Below are 17,269 nucleotides of genomic sequence, written 5' to 3'. Positions count from 1 at the left end.
ATAACAGGAATTACAGGAGCTGGGCATGCTCTACTGGAGGTCCTTTCTCTTTCAAACCAGCTGGGCTTCAGCTTCACTGCCATGGGTGGGTTCTGGTGCATTGAGAACAGTCTTCCAGTGGGTGCTAAAATAGATTTTAGAAAGGAACCATCAGTCTCCACTGTGACCATATTTCCCAAATTATGCCTTTTGTGCTGGTTTAGGATGGGGTAGAGTTAATTTTCTTCCCAGTGGTTGGTATGGGACTATATTCTGGATTTGTGCTGAACATAGGGTTGATAATATGAAGATTTTTTTTTTTTTTTTTGTTATTGCAGAGGGACACTTACACAAAGCCAAGGCCTCTTCTGCTTTTTGTGCTGTCACATTGGTAAGGAAGCATGGGATGTTGGGAGGAGACACAGCTGGGACAGGTGACCCCAACTGACCAAAGGGATATTCCAGACCATGAGACATCATGCTCAGTATATGAAGTGGGGGGCAGAAGGAAGAGGGAGGAACTTTTTAAGTGATGGTGTTCTTCTTTCCAAATAATGCTACATGTGATCAAGCCCTGCTTTCCTGGAGATGGCTGAACAGCTGCCTGCCCTTGGGAAACAGTGAATTAATTCCTTGTTTTTATTTTTGTGAATGCAGCTTTTGCTTTACCCATTAAATTGTCTTTATCTCAACCCACAAGTTTCCTACCTTTTATCCTCTCAATTCTTTCCCCAATCCTACTGGTTGAGGGGTAAGCAAATGGCTGGGTGACACTTGGTTGCTGTCTGGGGTTAAACCAGAGGATTTTTACATTGTGTTCTTAATGGACACAGCATTTATTAAAAGTACTGGACCTCAATTAAGTTAATTGATCTCCAGTCCAATTACCATTTAGGTATTGGTTTATTCCCCCCCCCCCAGCTCCCTTTTTTTTTTTTTTTTTTAATGTCAGAGGCAAGCAGTGCTTGAACAGACAGGTCAGGAGGTGAAAGAGGTATAGATGACATCTGCATCTTTCCTAACACCTGCATCTTTCGTAACCAGGGTCTGTAGCATTCTATGGTCTATCTTGTGTGTTGAAAGCATGGTGAGACCCAGAAAAATTTCAGCTAGAGCAGAGAAATGCCATAAAGTTTACTATTTACCCTGCTGAAACATTAAAATTGTCTAGCTTTCTTTTTTTCAGTTTCTATCTGATAATAGCTTTAGTAAGAGTTAGGCTTTTTTTGGCAGAAGATAAAGGCAGTCTCCTCAACCTTAATTATTACTCCTGAATTTGAACAGTATCTTTGCTTATGAATTAAATGTCACAGGCTAAATGTTATGGAAAATTCTTCCCAAAGTTGTAAAAAATGATACTCAGGAAGTTGTTTTGTTAATATTGAAATAATGGCTTTGCAGGGTAATTTCTATTTGGGTTAACCACTTTTCTAGGTAAAATAAGATGCCTTTCACATTACTAAACTTCAGGATTTTTCTAACATTTTCTTCACGTAGCCCAGAAAGAGAAACAAATCATACAGGTCTCCTTCACCCTGTGCTATTTCCCAAAGAAGATTCATGTTCTGTATTCCGTAGGTATGCACAGTGCATGAATGAGAAACAGTGTGGGCTTTACTGATCTTCTAAGGAATCTATAATTATTTGCTCCATTTTAAGAACAATTACTTAAGAAGCGTCAAAGGAGATAAAAATAAATACAGTAAAATATGTACCCTGCATATAGGAAGGGTACATACAAAAGGAAATTGTGCTTATTCTTGGGAAACTTGATATGTAAATTATTTATTGAGGGGAGAATGAGAAGGGGGAGGAGATTAAAAAAGGGAAGAAGCAAGTATGCATATTCACTATGAGAACACTTACAAAGTTTTAAGGAATGTAGGATGTGAAGCAGCACTTACTCTCAGCTCTGTAACTCTGCAGTAACTTTGATGCCACTGTTTGGCAAAGGTGACATTTATAGGTGCCTTCAGCTAGTACTGTAGGCAATTATTACTTGGTCTGCCTTTCCTGCCTGTTTATTCCCCTCCCATGCATTGTCCAGACTTGGAAGTGTAAATTCCCCAGAGCTGAGATTCTCTCAGCAGGATTTGCTGGGTTAGGCTCTAGCTGGGTCATTATCTCAACCTCTCAGGAGTTGGGAAGTAGAAGTAGCGCTCCCTTTGTTCACAGTGCTTGGGTCCATGCAGAAGTTGCCAGCAAGGGAAGGTGGGTGTGTTTTCAAAGCTCTGCACGCCCAGGTGCCCCGTGGCTGCACGCATGGTCAGACACGTCTGCTCGGTTTGGGCTCAGCTGTAATTAGAGAGGTGCAAGGCAAGCCCATGGGTACAGCAGTGGTACAACAGGTTTTCAGAAAGGCCTCGTAAGATGCCGAGCCTGTATGTGCTGAAAAGGAGTTATGGAGGATGATTGTTTGCTGGGTTTGGTGGTGGTGGTGACTTGTTTTTGAGACGCAGACCGGCATCTCGACTTGAGTGAGCAAGCCACGCCTCAGCGTGGGTGGGCCCCTGGAAGCAGAGAAACAGAATTTATAGCTTCTGCTATTTAGTAACATTTGTCTTAAAGGCTTAATTTCCTCAGTCATATAATTCACAGATTTATTTTCATTCCACCTGCGTGGAATGTCAGAGCCTTCCAGGAACCCTCTGTCAGCTTTGACCAGGGCATTTCAGCTCAGGGGGGTACCCAGCTGTGCCAGCCACACTGGAGATGTCCCCAGTCCCAGATGCCACTTTGCACTGGCGGAGGCTGGTGAACAACTGGCGGAGCTGGTGTTCAACAAGCTGTCCATGAGTCAGCAGTGTCCTTGTGGCCGGAGTGGCTAACAAAATCCTGGAGTGCCTTAGGGAGAGCACTGCCAGCAGCTCGGGGGGTGATCCTGCCCCTCTACTCAGCTCTGGTGAGGCACATCTGGAGTGCTGTGTCCAGTTCTGGGCTCTTCGGTGCAGAAGAGATGTGGAGCTTCTGCAGCAGGTCCAGTGGAGAACAGTGAGGATGACTGGGGGATCTCTGCTATGAGGAAAGGCTGAGGGAGCTGGGGCTGTTCAGCCTCAGGAAGAGAGGACTGAGACGGGACCTCATCAATGCCTATAAGGATGTGAAGGGAAGAGGATGGAGCTGGGCTCTTGTCGGTGGTGCTGAGCAATAAGAGGCAAGAGTTAGAAACTGAGGCATAGAGTTTCCACCTGAACATGAAGAAAAACTTCTTTACAGTGCTGTGACCAAGCACTGGAACAGATTGCTCAGAGAGAATCGCTCACTGGCGATACTCATGAACCGCTTGGACTAAAACTGTGCCACGTGCTGTGGGATGACCCTGCTGGAGCAGGGAGGTTGGACCAGACGTGGTCCCTTTCCAGCGTGACCCATCCCGTGATCCTGGCCTTCCGTGAGCGAGAGGGGGGTCGGTACCGGCACGGCCCCGCAGGAGCCGGAGCGCCGCGCCTCGGGCAGCGGGCGGGCACGGACTGCAGCCCCCAGAACGCGGCGCGGCGGGCGGTGACGTGCGGGGGGCGGGGCGGAAGTGTGTGTTCCCCCGGGTGGGCGGCCGCCGGGCCCCGTTCCGGCTGTCCCGGCCTCGGCCTCGGCGGCGCGGGGCAGGGGGCAGGAGGAGGCAGAAGATGGCGGCGGACCTGGAGGCGGAGGTGCAGGCCATTGACAAGAGCCTGCTGGAGTGCTCCGCCGAGGAGATCGCCGTGGTGAGGCGGCGGGCCCGGCGCGGGGAGGGAGCGGGGGCTCGGAGGCCGCGGGGGGCACCGGCCTGCGGAGCCGTTCCCGGGGCCGCGGCGAGGCCGCTCCGCGGGGCCAGCGAGCCCTCCGGGACCGGGTGTCTCTGCCGGGGCTGGCCGGAGGGCACGGCAGCGCCGTCCCACCGTGGTCTCGGCGCGCTGTTGTCGCCAGCGTCGCTGTTGCAGCAGCCGAGATCCATGGCAGCGGTCAGCCAGCTTTTCCTGTTGTGCCGGCTGGCGCAGGTGGCTGCCCTGAAGCCGCCTGGACGTGGCCATCCCCTGCCGGGGCGGGGATCTCGCCCCTTCCTCAGCTGCTTCCCCAAGTTACGTTCCTCCGCCTCTGCTGGCCTTTCCCCTCTCCCTTCCTATTAATTTAGGTATATATCTGACCCCAAATACGCTTTACAGGGTGGAAGTGCCATTGCAAGATTCTTCCTTCCTCCACACTATTTAAGATGCGATTCTGGAAAAGCTTGCAGTAGTTAATCTTAGGATTATTAGAATGGGGTGTTTGTAGAAGAAGTCTTAGTAAAATCGGTGTAACATTTGAAGAAATCTACTTCTGTTTATATACTTTTCCTACTCTTACAAAGAAGAGGAATGTAATCTCGAGGATAAAGTCTTTGGAGAAAGTTTTGTTTCTGACATAAATGTTTGTCCGTTTAGACACTTGGGCATTTGAGGAACTGGATATATATGTTAAAGCATTGATACTGCTCGTGTGTATATCTGTAGAATAAAACCTTGAAGAGCTGTCTTTATCTGACTCAATGGGAATTACATTGGCTGCTTTCCAAAGGAAAATAAAAGACTGTTATGATTCAGATTATCCTCAGATTATGTTTGCATATCTTCGGTGCCGACAAAGGTATGATTAGATAGGCAAATGTGCAGAGTTAGCTATATCCTAGCTAGTTTAGCTCCAGGATTAATCTTCCTTCTTCTCTCCAGCAAACCAAATAATTCCATGAAATATTTATAAAGTAGTCCAAATTGAGCCCAAATTACCTTGTCTGTGTGAATAGCAGATGGTTTTTTTGGGTCACACTGCAGGTAAACTCAAGGCAATCATGTTCCCAGGGGAATGCATTTAGGAATTCGCTGAAGGTAGAAGTGCCAACTTCAATTTGGTCAATTCCTTCTCATTTTTATTATGTCATCACCTGCACAAGCTCCAATTCTGAGATCTGTCACTCAAATCTAGTGTGATTTTTCTTCCTCCTTTTTCTGATAGCACTTTACTTTACTGATAGCCCAGTACTAACAAAACAAATACCATCCCAAAGCAATAGTTGTAGCACTTAAGGCTTCAATTTCTTGTGGCAACAACTTAATGATAAACTTTCAAAGAAGAAAAAAAAAAAAAAAGTTCTCTTTAGCATAATGTGAGCCTACATTGCAAGTATTTTCTTTTTGTGTAGCTAAAAACCCCATAAATTATACTTTTAGCTTTTGGAACAGAGAAGTGAGTTGTTTTATTGCTTATTTGTATTATACATTTTGTTCTTTTGGTATCTTTTACTTAGATGGAAATTTAATAGAAACCCTGATAAACCATTAGGTATTTACTTATGTAAGGTGTTGTTTGATCAATGCTTTGTACATTTTTTTTTTTCCCAGGGCAGTTAAAGTTGTTGCAGGAGAGTGAGTGTGAGGAGGGGGAAGTGAAGAGGAATACACTTTCCTTTTTAATAAAAACCTCTCTTGGGAGAGCAGAATATTAGCTTTTCTTGTGTGTGAGTTCAGGTTAGAAGGTAGACTAATACTAATTGGAACCTTGCCTGAATGCAGAATGCTTTTATGGAAGAACAAAGTTCTGAGCAGTTTTTCTGGAGTTCTGTGCTCCCCAGGTAGCAATATAGAAAGGCAGTGCACCATATGTATACTTATGTATATATTTCTATTAACAGTCTTACTTCCACAACAGACCTGTGGCAGCTCTTAGAGTCACATCTGTTTCCTTGTCCTAGTAGCCTGGATTTCCTTCTCATAATATTTAATCCAGGATCTGATTTTCAAAACTGTATGCACAGTTATGTGTGTAGAACTGGCTCCACAGACAGATGTAGATGTGATGATGTTCATAATTGTCACTCCTGACTTTCAGACAACTATTCCCAGAACTTTTGGGATGGGAAAGCCATTTACTCAAGGAACAAGAATTTTCTCTGCCTAGGAATTTGTCTGAGCTTGTAGTGTAGCTATGCACTGTGTGTTTTCTAGATAGAAATTAATAATGTACTGCTGAAGTTAAAGATACTTTGCTGAAAAAAATCCCATTTAATAACAAGTATATGCTATAGAAAATAATGCAAAAACAAACGTATTAAATGGAAATCATGGAAAAGATTAAGTCACTGCCACTGTGATTGGGTCAGTTCCTGCAGTAGTAGCTATTTGGCAAAACTGATGAAAGGAAAGGAAAAGATGAATGGACTGGTGGGAAAAATAAAATTCTTGTTGAAAACTTTACTTTTTAATCTTTTTTTCCTATGATATTCTCTGAATCCTGGTGGGAATAGTGAGATTATCTGTAAACTTCTAGTTTCTTTGCTATGACTTTTTTGGCAATCTTTTCCCATGGACTTCCTTGAGAAAAAACTGAGCTTTAACCATCAAAACTAAATGAATATAGAAAGATTAAGCAGATCAGTCATGATTCTAAGAAGTCAAACAGGACAGGAGAAGTAAAGAAAACATCCTGACAAATTAGGTTTTTCAAAATACCAAGTTCTACTTTAGGAAAACATATCTAGTAAGTGAAAATACTTCAATATATTTAAAAAATGGCAAAAGTACAGCCAGTCTGCACAGATGCTCAGTTGACTCTAAATGTCTGTATCCCGAGGAACTTACTACAACTGTGTTATCTCAAGCATAAGTTCTTTCGAGTAAGTTATAAATAATTCAGAGTAAATCAAGCTCTAACATTTGATCACTAAACCCATTTATTTTGGCATAATTAATTTTGTGTTTTCATGACAGTTTTAGGTTGATTCTGAGCTCTTTTTTTTTGGAAGTTGCCAGGGGGTGTCTGGTTGTCACACTTACAATGAGAAATGGCATGCTGAGGCTGTTTATGTAACACAGGATTTAATCAGTGGACACTTGCAGTATCTGCTCCCGTTTGTTCATTATAAAAACCTTGCAGTCTTAACTTAGAGTTTAAACTTATCCACAAGGCAGAAATAAAAGAAATGTTGTCCTAGAGTATTTCTTTTTTATTCTGTGTGTATATACCAGGTGAAAAAAATCCTAGGAGAAGCTGTGAGTTTTTAAGTAGCTTAGGGCAGTTTAGTGGTTTGATGCCTTTTAAAAACTGCTAACATTGTTTTTTACAATTGATTGACTAAGAGAATTGTAGTGAGTTGACCTTGGCTGGGTGCCAGGTACCCACCAAAGCTACTCTCTCACTCCCCTCCTCAGCTGGAGAGGGGAGAAAATACAACAAAAGGCTTGTGGTGGAGATAAGGAGCAGGAGAGGTCACTCAGCAATTGCTGTCATGGGTAAAACAGACTCGAATAGGGGAAAAATTGTTTTGTTTCTCACCAATAAAATCAGAGTAGGGTAATGAGAGACAGAACCAAATCCTAAAAACACATTCCCCCCATCCTTCTCTTCTTCCCTGGCTCAAGTTCACTCATGTTTTCCCTGCCTCCTCCCTTGAGCAGCACAGGAGGATGCAGAATGGGGGATGTGGCCAGCTCATCACATGCTGTCTCTGCACTCCTTCCTCCTCTGGGGCAGGATTCTTCACATCCTTCCTCTGCTCCAGCATGGGGTCCCTCCCATGAACTCCATGAACTTTTCCAGTGTCAGTCCTTCCCACGGGCTGCAGTTCCTCATGAAGTGCTCCAGCCTGGGTCTCTCACAGGGAGTGCAGTCCTTCAGAACAGGCTGCTGCAGTGTGGCTGCCCCATGGTTCACCAGTCCTGCCAGCAAGCCTGCTCCAGCATGGGCTCCTCTCTCCATGAGCTCCTGCCAGGAGCCCCTTCCATGGGGTCACAGCCTCTCTGGGGCATCCAGCTGCTCTGGAATGGGATCCCCATGGGCTGCAGGTGGATCTCTGCATCCCTTGAACCTCCCTGGGCTGCAGGGGGATCTCTCTGTTGTCAGGAGCACCTCCTGCCCCTCTTTGTGCACTGATTTTGGAGTCTGCAGAGCTGTTATTCTCTTGTATTTTTACTCACATCTCCCAGCTGCTGTTGCTCTCTTTTTGTCCCCTTAAACAAGCTCTTCTCCCCTTAATACACTATTAAATCTGTTGTCCCAGAAGTGCTACTGCTGACTCCAATGGGCTCAGCATGGCCAGCTGTGGGTCCATCTTGGAGCCATCTGGTGTTGGCTGTCTTGGACGTGCAGAAGCATCTGTCAGCTTTAATAGGAGCCAGCCTGTAGCCCCCTTGCTACCAAAACCTTGCCTCACAAACCCAGTCCAAGAATTCATGGATCTAATATTAACTTGAAATAGTAATTCAAATGAGTTATTTTGGTTGCAGGAGAAACCAAAACTCCCTCATTTTCACAGGTGATTTGTTGAAATTAAATGAGGAAAGGACTGTTACCTAATGCTGTGTTTGCTTTTCTCCATGTACTTTTTGTCTCTGTTCCTTGCCAACTCCAGGCTCCCGCTGATCCTCTGTGTCCCAAGCTGGCAGCATCTGTCTGCACTCCAGAGAAATGTGACCAATGTAGTCTAGGCCATGTCCTAAAAATTACTGCCAAAATTTTGCTGGTCATTCATCCTGGAGGAAAATTTTAGTGAATTTTTGTCTTAAATCTTCTATATGTCAAAAGCATAAAATGTGTGAGCAGGGAAACAAATTATTCCTTTCCTAACGTCTGTCTTTTGTGATCATTTAGATTTAACACTCAGAAGGATGCATGGCTTTCTAGTTTTGCAATGGCATTTTAGATATTTCATTTAGAAATAAAATAACCTAAATGACTACATCTATGTTTGGTGTGTTTATTAATGAAGAATTTGTGTTCTCATTTCTTCTAATATAAAAGAAATGGCTGCAAGCAAATGACCTTCAGAAAGAGGTATACCAGCATCTGGCCTATTATGTACCAAAAATTTACTGCAGGGGTCCCAACCCTGCCCCTCAAAGAGAAGACATGCTGGCACAACACGTTTTGCTGGGACCAATGGAATGGTATCTCTGTGGTGAAGATCCTGCATTTGGTTTTCCAAAGCTGGAGCAAGCAAACAAACCTTCCCATCTCTGTGGCCGTGTCTTTAAAGTGGGAGAGCCTACGTATTCCTGCAGGTAGTTCAACTTAACATTGTGAAGTATTTATTATTTGTGAAGGCATGGAACATTTTGCAATAAGAATGTACTGTCCTAATAAAAAGTTAATAGCCAAAATGTATTTTTAAAGTAACCTTTCATGATAAGTAAAAGAGATTCCTTTCAGGAATCAGGGGAAAATAAACACACTACAGATGTATAAGTGGAAAAATATTAATTGCTGTAATGTAGAGTGTTTTCTGTACCAAAGAAATACAAGATTAAGAAAGAATTTGTGGTGAGCTTTCAGGGTGATTTAAGGGCATTAATCAGAAGTAAGTGGGTAAGTGTATGTGTGTGTATTTTGGATATTTAATACCAGCTGTTAGTGTTGGTCCTGTATTTTAGACCTTTTTCTTCCCATGACCTGCTTAACCAATCTATCAGATACTTAAAACAAGCATATCAGCTTCTAGCTCCTTCCCTACCTCTATCTCTAGATCTCTCTAAAAATACTTTTACTTGAAAGTTCCTAACCAATTATAAGCATTTAAAAGAATCTTCAGTTTTAAGCCATTGTATTACTAGCTGTAGGTTCACTTTCATCTTCTGTTTTCTGAACTATTCATAGTTTAAGTTTTGTTTATGTCACAAATTCCTCTTCTTTTGTGTGGCTTTTACCACTCACTAGGACACTTGAACACTTGGTAAGGTGACATGGGGACAGAATGTCTAATTTCAAGGGTTTATTTGTCTGGGTTTCCATTCCCTTCATTTACAAGGAGAGAATGATAGTGGAAGAATTTTTCTTTCTAGTGCTCTCCTCTTCTAGAAACATGATACCTTACTGGCCTTTGGGTTAGGAAATGCTTTGAGACTCTTCATAATAAGGGAGGGATAAGATTAAACTGGTGGGTACTTCAGATACATACTGAGTTGTTGGTCTTGAAAAAGCAGGTGTGTTTAGAAGAAAATTACAGACATTTTCATTGCTCCATATGAACAGTATTTAATCATTAATATTAATTAATTTAATCATTAATTTAATACTGTTGTGTGTTAATTTTCTCTAACTTATGGATGGTAATGAGAGTTTAACTAAAGCTTTTGTGGAATACAGCAAAGAATTATTTTCCAAATCCACATTAAAAGCAGTGGATTTTCTGTGCATTTGTGCAGCTTACAGGTCTCCTTCTGCTTTAAGTATGGGCACAGTGCTTTGTCTGAGAAATTGCTTGACAAATGGTATTGAATTTTTAAATACACTGCCACGAGTTTAGAGCTCTGAAGAATCAACATTCAATATTGTAGAACTGATCTACCAAATCCTGCAGGCACATTGTTGCATTCGGTGGTGTTTTTTTTTTTGTTTTTTAATCTAAAAAAAATAATGCCATGGACATGAACTATTCTAAAACAGAAGAGCTTTGTATAATTTTGCTTTGAGATTTTCACCTTCAGTGGCTCCTCTGGAGAAAATGTATGTGCATAATAAGTCGTGGTTGCCTGATCATCTTTCCATAATTTATTTTGGTTAAATGAAATTAAAAGAATTTTTGGTAATGAGATTTCATGTGATCTCTAGTATTTTCTTTTAAACAAAATAAGTTGTTTCTCTGAATTCTGGTTTTAATGGTAATCATCATAAGACAGACATTCTCTTGCTATTTATTTTTACATTGCAAACCCCAGCTTCCTTAATCTTGAGGTGCATTGAAGTCAGTTGCATTACATGAATTCATGCATTTTCAGTGTTTTTCAGGGAGACAGTTAAATAAAATGAATAATTGTCTCATTTGTTTTAGCCCTTCTTACTAGAAATATTCCTTTTGTCTAATCCAGGAGTGTTTGTAGACAAAACCTTATTATGGTCTCTGATCTCCTGGTTGAGAAAATTGTGTTCTTGCAGCTCACCAGTGAGCTTGTAGAGCTGAACTTGGAAGGAGAGGTTTGATTTAGTCACGTGTGAACTTTCTTCCCAATGTTCAGTAAAAAATATCTTCTCTGATTGCTGGAGATCATTAATGCTGGAACTCTGTAGTTGAGAGAATTTACTTGGGTTTATTCTGGGTTATGTAATTCATCTGTTTACTTGCCTATGTACTTGTCTCACCTCTTGAAGGCAATGTCTGTATTACCCAGCTAGATGTACTACCCACACAATATGTTAAAGGCTTTTCTGTTGTGAGAACAGATTTTTTTTTTTTGTATTTCATTTGTTTCCTCTTTTTAAAGCATCCCTTTCCTCTTTCAGAGTAGTATATACATTCATTAGAAGGTTTATATTGGTGATATTTGAAAATTATCTATTGCAAAATGTGTAATTAAAGGCAAAATCAAGTGTTTAATGCTTTTTTTTTTTTCTTTCTGTTGTTGCTGTTTTCAGAGACTGTGCAGTTGACCCAACTTGTGTGTTGTGCATGGAATGCTTTCTTGGAAGCATTCACAGAGAGCACCGATACAGGGTTAGTGATCCTGCGGGATAATGACATAGCTGTTAGTGACTTTGTGTGTGTGTGTGAAACAGTTTCAAGTTTAAGAATGTATACAGTATTTCCAAATGCTGAAAGAACACAAAGTTCAGAATGTCTCTGCAGTTGAGTGTTTGATCTGAATGTAACTTCTGGAAGTTAACACTTTAAAATATTGAGCAATTATGTTTTATGTGCAACAGTTAATCTTACAAATGTATGTTTTTTTAAACACATACCCTTTAGTGAATTTTACAGGTTGCGACTTGGGTTTTGAATTGTTTTGACTTTTGTGTTTGACTGTTTTTAAAAGCTATTGAAAAACCTTTATTAAGAAGCCACTTCTATGTAAAGCTTAAACATAAAGTTACAATAGAAAATGAAAACTGTAAGTGCTGTTTATTTTAGTAATATACTGTTACTAGTAGTACAGATGACTCTAAAAACCCCTGCAAACAAAGCCAAGTAGATCTTAGTGTGTTTTTAAACCAAGAAGTTAAGTGAAAACTACCAGTGCAGCCTTTCTGTAAATCTCTTTTTAACAATACTGCACTGCTGCTAATGTGAATCTGTTCACTGCATGGTTACACTGAGCACTAGGATTCAGGAAAAAAACTCCAATCACAATGACTTTTATCAAGAAACCCAGCCGAATTTGCTGATAACAGCTGACTTCTTGTACGTAGGTTTTTACTTTTAGAGCCTAATGAATTTGCAAGTAACATCCAAAAGTGTAAGCAAGTGCTCTTTCAAATGTCCATCTAGTTTTGTTGATAGTGTAAGATGTGCCTCTATCTACAGAGTATATCAAGTATGCCAAAAACAGGTCAAAGAAGAACTCTTTTATGCATGAGTTAATAGTTTGTGATTCAAAAAAGAAATATTATTACACTTATTAAGTCTCTCAATTCCTTTTGTCATAAAGCATATCTTTTACTCACTGTATTATAGTGCCATGTGAAATAATTTCATTTTGTTCAAATTAAAACTGCGAATGTGGCATAGTACAGATGCCAGGGCAAGTAATGGATTCAGAAAATCTGAAAACTTCAGGTGGGGCATAGTGGAGGTGTTTGAAGGTGTCTTGTTGTTCAGGGTTTTTTCTTTTGACATAGGCACACTGATGAGGTAGACAAGCTTTCAGCTGTCATAAAAATAGACAAGATTCCACTGCTATTCTGTCTAAAGCTATCAGGTGTTGTGATCATGCTTTTCTAGTACTGCTGTGACTACTCATTTCTTAATGTGTATACATGATATATATGTATATTCACATGAACTGTTCTGATTTAAATAATTTCAGATGACAACATCAGGTGGAGGAGGTTTCTGTGACTGTGGTGATACAGAAGCTTGGAAGGAAGGTCCTTACTGTCAAAAGCATGAACTTAACACTTCAGAAACGGCAGAAGAAGAGGTACAGTTGAGGCATCATGTTTCAAAACATTGTTAACTGTGTGTTATACACAATGTGTGTGTATATATAAATTCTTCACATGAGGTTATTTTTAGTCTTGTATACTCTCCATGAGAGGCTGTAGGAACTTCAAAAGTAATATTTGAACCACATTGTTAGACAAAAATTAATATCTTACGAAGTTCTTTGACATGTTTTCTACTTAAAGCTTCATTTAGTATGTTCTTGGTCACCTCTGCAGCTGTTTCTTTGTTTTTCTGTGTATTCTGAGAGATCAAAGGATTCTGTCATGTGAAAAAAAAAGAATCTGTATGTAATCATGTGCACCAAGAAGCTAAATTCAGCTGTCTGTGCAACAAATACTTTGTTTCTTAGCAAAGGAAAGTGCACAGATTTTTAAAATCAAAATACCTTGCTGTCACAGGAAAGTCATAATGGAGACGTAAGGCAGAGGTACGTGAAAGAGCTTGTTTGGTATGGAGAAGGTAAATCTTCACCAAAGATTCATAGCATAACAACCTGGACAGACATGCCACATCTTACAGGAGGAACTCACACCGTTGGACTAACCACTGCAAAAACACTCTTGTTAGAAGTTTATACATGTTTGAAAAGAAATTGAACATAGCTGTAGAGGGAAAAATTACCAATGGCCATTTAAAATTTTGGGCATCATCTTTGGTGCAGGAAGTGTTAGTGTCTTAAGTTACTGGAGAGTAGAGAAGCATTTTGTCCTCTTATCCTCTTCTTATCTGTTACTACATCTCAGGAATGAGTTCGCTATTTGGGCTTCTGACCTAGCTACTCACATCTGTTCTTACATAGTATAACATAATATAATTCCCAAAGAGTCTTGGGGTTTAGGGGGATACACTTTATTTGTACAGGTGAATTGCTGACTGTCAAGAGCCTCCTTTAGATGATGCAGACTTGAGAAAAGATTATTGTGGCCATTTTTATACAACCTAAGCTGTAGTGAAGCACAGAATTTAGTATTAGGTAATCCTAGACCAGAAATTAGGCCACTGTTATATATTTTAATTGTCTAACAATTACACATACATCAAAATATCAAATGATGAATTGGGTCAGTGACCCAGTGTATAGTGTATGTCAAGGTGACCTGCTGGCCATGCAGTGTTCCCTTTCCAGCTTTGTAGAAGAGGAACTAATTGTTCTCAAAATTCTGATGTAATAAAAGACAGCTTCCTTAAGAGAAGAGGTTTATAATGTTTCTGTTCACCATCTTTGAAATGGACTGGAGAGAAATGGCAGTGGTACCTGCACTGTTTTATTCAGAGTAGCCAGTGGTTCTCATTTGCTGCTCCAAAACTCAGTCCTTTCTACTTGGCAGACTGGGGCAGCTCTCCTCTTCCTCCCCCTCCATGTTCCCAATTTGACAACTGCAGCAGCCTCCATTGTGCTCTGGCAGGATAAGTTTGTAAGGGGTGCTGCAGTTGTCAAATGGAGAGCACAGAATGGGCACAAATGGGTGCACAGTCTGCAGACAAAAGGGGAGCAGCTCTCTATGAGCAAGACTGAGATGTGGCCAGATCATTATGAAACACCTATTTACATTTCACAGTTAATTATTTATATACCACAGCATATAAGAGACGTGCATCATAAATCATGATGCCAGTGTGCTGCATGTTGTATAAGCCTGGAGAGATAAGACTTATGCCTTTTAATGCATGCTGCATATAAAACAGGACAAGAGATGCATGGCCATTTGTATTCTGCAGTTTACTAATATTGATAAGTGGAACAAAAGATACAGGGATTTGAAATTATAGTTTTGAAGGCATAGCAGATGACGCAGATTTTAATACAGCTGAGGTTAAAGTTCTTCCAAAGAACTATCTTAAAAGGTGTGCAGGAGTAAAAACAAGGAGAGTGAAAATGGAAGAATGTGTGAAAATGTAAATGGGTGATCAGAGGCAAGTTAAAATTCAGGTGCTGAATGTTAGATTAGAGCTTGGTGACTGTCAGTGTAGAACTGGAAGGAGAAAGCAGGATGATTGTTGACTCTGTTCCTTTCAACTGAAAAGTAATTTAAAGAAAGGCATTAAAGATGCTTACATCATTTTTGATAAAGAGAGGTGCAAATTTGTCTGTTTTGAATATTGTTTCATTTTTAATTTGCTATTTATATTTACTTTCCAGGATCCTCTTGTGCACTTACCAGAAGATATGGTAGCAAGAGCTTATAATATTTTTGCCATTGCATTTAAATATGCAGTAGATATATTAACATGGGAAAAGGAAAATGAATTGCCTGGACTAGAAATGATGTAAGTATTATATTTGTCTTCAGCCTTTTAGAAGCTTACAGATGTTCACAGCTGAAAATGCAAGTTCTGATTTTAAGAATCTTTTCTGGCCTTCATAAAATTGTCGGAAATGTTTTGTGTACAATAATTGTAGTAGATTTATATTTCTCATATTTTTTCCTCTGCTCTTGCTTTTACTTTTAACATTGCTTTAAATGACATAAATACAATTCTTGCTTTGAATGAAATAAATTCAATCCTTGCTTTGAAGTGAGAAGAGTGACACTTACTACTGCATGCTGTTTAATGATGAAGTCCATACCTATGAACAAGTTATTTATACTCTTCAGAAGGCTGTCAACTGCACACAGAAGGAAGCCATTGGTTTTGCCACAACAGTAGATAGAGATGTAAGTGAATTAATTGTTAGAACTTTTAATTACCTTGACCTAATGTTTGCTTTATGAGTGTACTTACTTTAGTCTGTTTTCCCAAAGTGTGTGGTTAATGTGAGTCTGTGAGTCCTGTGTGTCATACCCTAAAATGCCTTAATACTGTATGTCTCAGTGCCTAAATACTATTTGGCCAGTCCAAACTAGTCCTGGCACTGAATATGTTTCAATGTAAATCTATTTTAGTTAGTCTTGTAAATGTAAATACCAAGGTGTTTCTCACTCCTCTGTCAAAGTCAGGTACCAGCTTTGGCCCTTCCAGTACTGAACCAGGGAGCTGACACTGAAGGAGCCCCTAAATATGCTCCAAACATAGGAAGTGCTTCTCAGAGTAACACCAAGTACTCTGAGTATGAGGGATAAAATCCAAAACTGACTGCTTTTGTTCTGGTACTTGTGGAACTATTAATGGTTCGTGGTTGCTTTTTTAAATTTAATTTCTTTTTCTTTTTCATAACTGTCAGATTATAGTGGCAGGAAGAGGTAAAAGCATTTAGCACAGTTTTTAGGGGGAACAGTGGGTTCAGAGTCAGTATATGCTGAATATAATTGTAACTAGTATTTCAGTTTCAGAAGCAGTCTGTCAACTGTGTCTGTAGTGTGGCTCATGTGCGTTTTTTTAAATAAAGTGATACTTCATTGGGTAACTGCAGCTTGTTATTTTTGTAATGAACCTGTAAGCAGTTGACATGAAAAATGAGTCTTTTTAACTTGGCTTATTGACTTGTGTCTTCTTTTGGGGGAGTGGTGTGGGGAGAAAATCTTTTCCAAAATGGCAGTGGGAATGTCATTTTGGGTGGTTAAAGTACTTCAAAGAGGTCAGTGGAGCAGGAAATAGAACCACTTCTTATTACTTAGCACTGAACTAGATTTTGGTTTTGTGCTGTCACTGCTCTATGTTTTGTTATACAAGTAACCAAAAGATTCACATCTGATCCCTGAATATGAGCTGACCTGAGCACATGCTGTGTATTGTGGGATACACTCAGATTTTTCCCTACTGCTGATCCCTTCTACTTCTAAATACATACATGAATGCATATATACATGAGCATGTATGTGAAGGAAATGAGAATGTTATGCCTGAAGAAGTGATTTGGCATCAGATCTAAAATACCAGTGAGTTTTCCTGTCTGTAATACACTAAAAATTCAGTCAGCTGTCCTTTTTGATGTATGGTTTGACAGTAGAGAGAGAGTGAAAACCTTCCTTTTGGAATAAAACAAGTGCTCCAATTGTGTGTTTAAAAGACCAGTTAACTTTAATATCTGCTTTTTAAAAGGCCATGAAATATCTGAAATATCTTTAAGTTATATCAAAACCAATGAATAATGCCTTTGTACTAATGTTTCCAGTATTTTAATTAAAAAAAGTGTAGTTCTTTTCATTGTTCATCTTAAGAGCAATGTTATACACGGAAAATTTAATGTAATAGGTAACTGAATATGTGATACCATTTTATCTTTTAAAAAGTACAAGGGTGCATTTGAGAAATGCAAGTATCTAACTATATAAAGTACTTCAAAAAGTACTTGAAAATAGCATGAAAGGCAGAATACTTAGCATGCATCTGAAGCTTTTACTTGTTTAGGAGCTGGTGGTGATGTTACATCCTTCTGAATTTGCAGGGCCGTAGGTCCGTTCGATACGGAGATTTCCAATACTGTGATCAGGCAAAGTCAGTCATAGTGGTAAGTAAGGGTGGTAAGGG

General features: G+C 40.1%; 1 protein-coding gene across 7 annotated transcripts in view; it reads left to right on the top strand.

The window, feature by feature from the left end:
- Positions 1–3,481: 3,481 nt before the first annotated feature.
- The window catches only part of UBR2 (ubiquitin protein ligase E3 component n-recognin 2), a 53,886-nt gene continuing 40,098 nt past the window's right edge, over positions 3,482–17,269 (top strand). For 3 of the 7 annotated variants that reach the window (XM_079298179.1, XM_079298178.1, XM_079298177.1), the window contains exons 1-7: positions 3,499–3,680; positions 8,725–8,984; positions 11,332–11,410; positions 12,720–12,833; positions 15,000–15,127; positions 15,378–15,516; positions 17,187–17,249. In XM_079298179.1, the coding sequence (XP_079154305.1) occupies positions 3,603–3,680; positions 8,725–8,984; positions 11,332–11,410; positions 12,720–12,833; positions 15,000–15,127; positions 15,378–15,516; positions 17,187–17,249 (861 nt within the window). In that variant the 5' untranslated portion in view covers positions 3,499–3,602. Of the gene's footprint in view, positions 3,681–8,724; positions 8,985–11,331; positions 11,411–12,719; positions 12,834–14,999; positions 15,128–15,377; positions 15,517–17,186; positions 17,250–17,269 lie in introns of those variants that run through there. The other 4 variants (XM_079298180.1, XM_079298182.1, XR_013773301.1 and 1 more) reach the window with 4 other exon arrangements.

This window comes from Erithacus rubecula (assembly GCF_903797595.1).
Source record: "Erithacus rubecula genome assembly, chromosome: 2".
NCBI classification, from domain to species: Eukaryota; Metazoa; Chordata; class Aves; order Passeriformes; family Muscicapidae; genus Erithacus; species Erithacus rubecula.
Note: the sequence above shows the minus strand (reverse complement) of the source record. Positions and strands in the feature narration are given on the sequence as shown.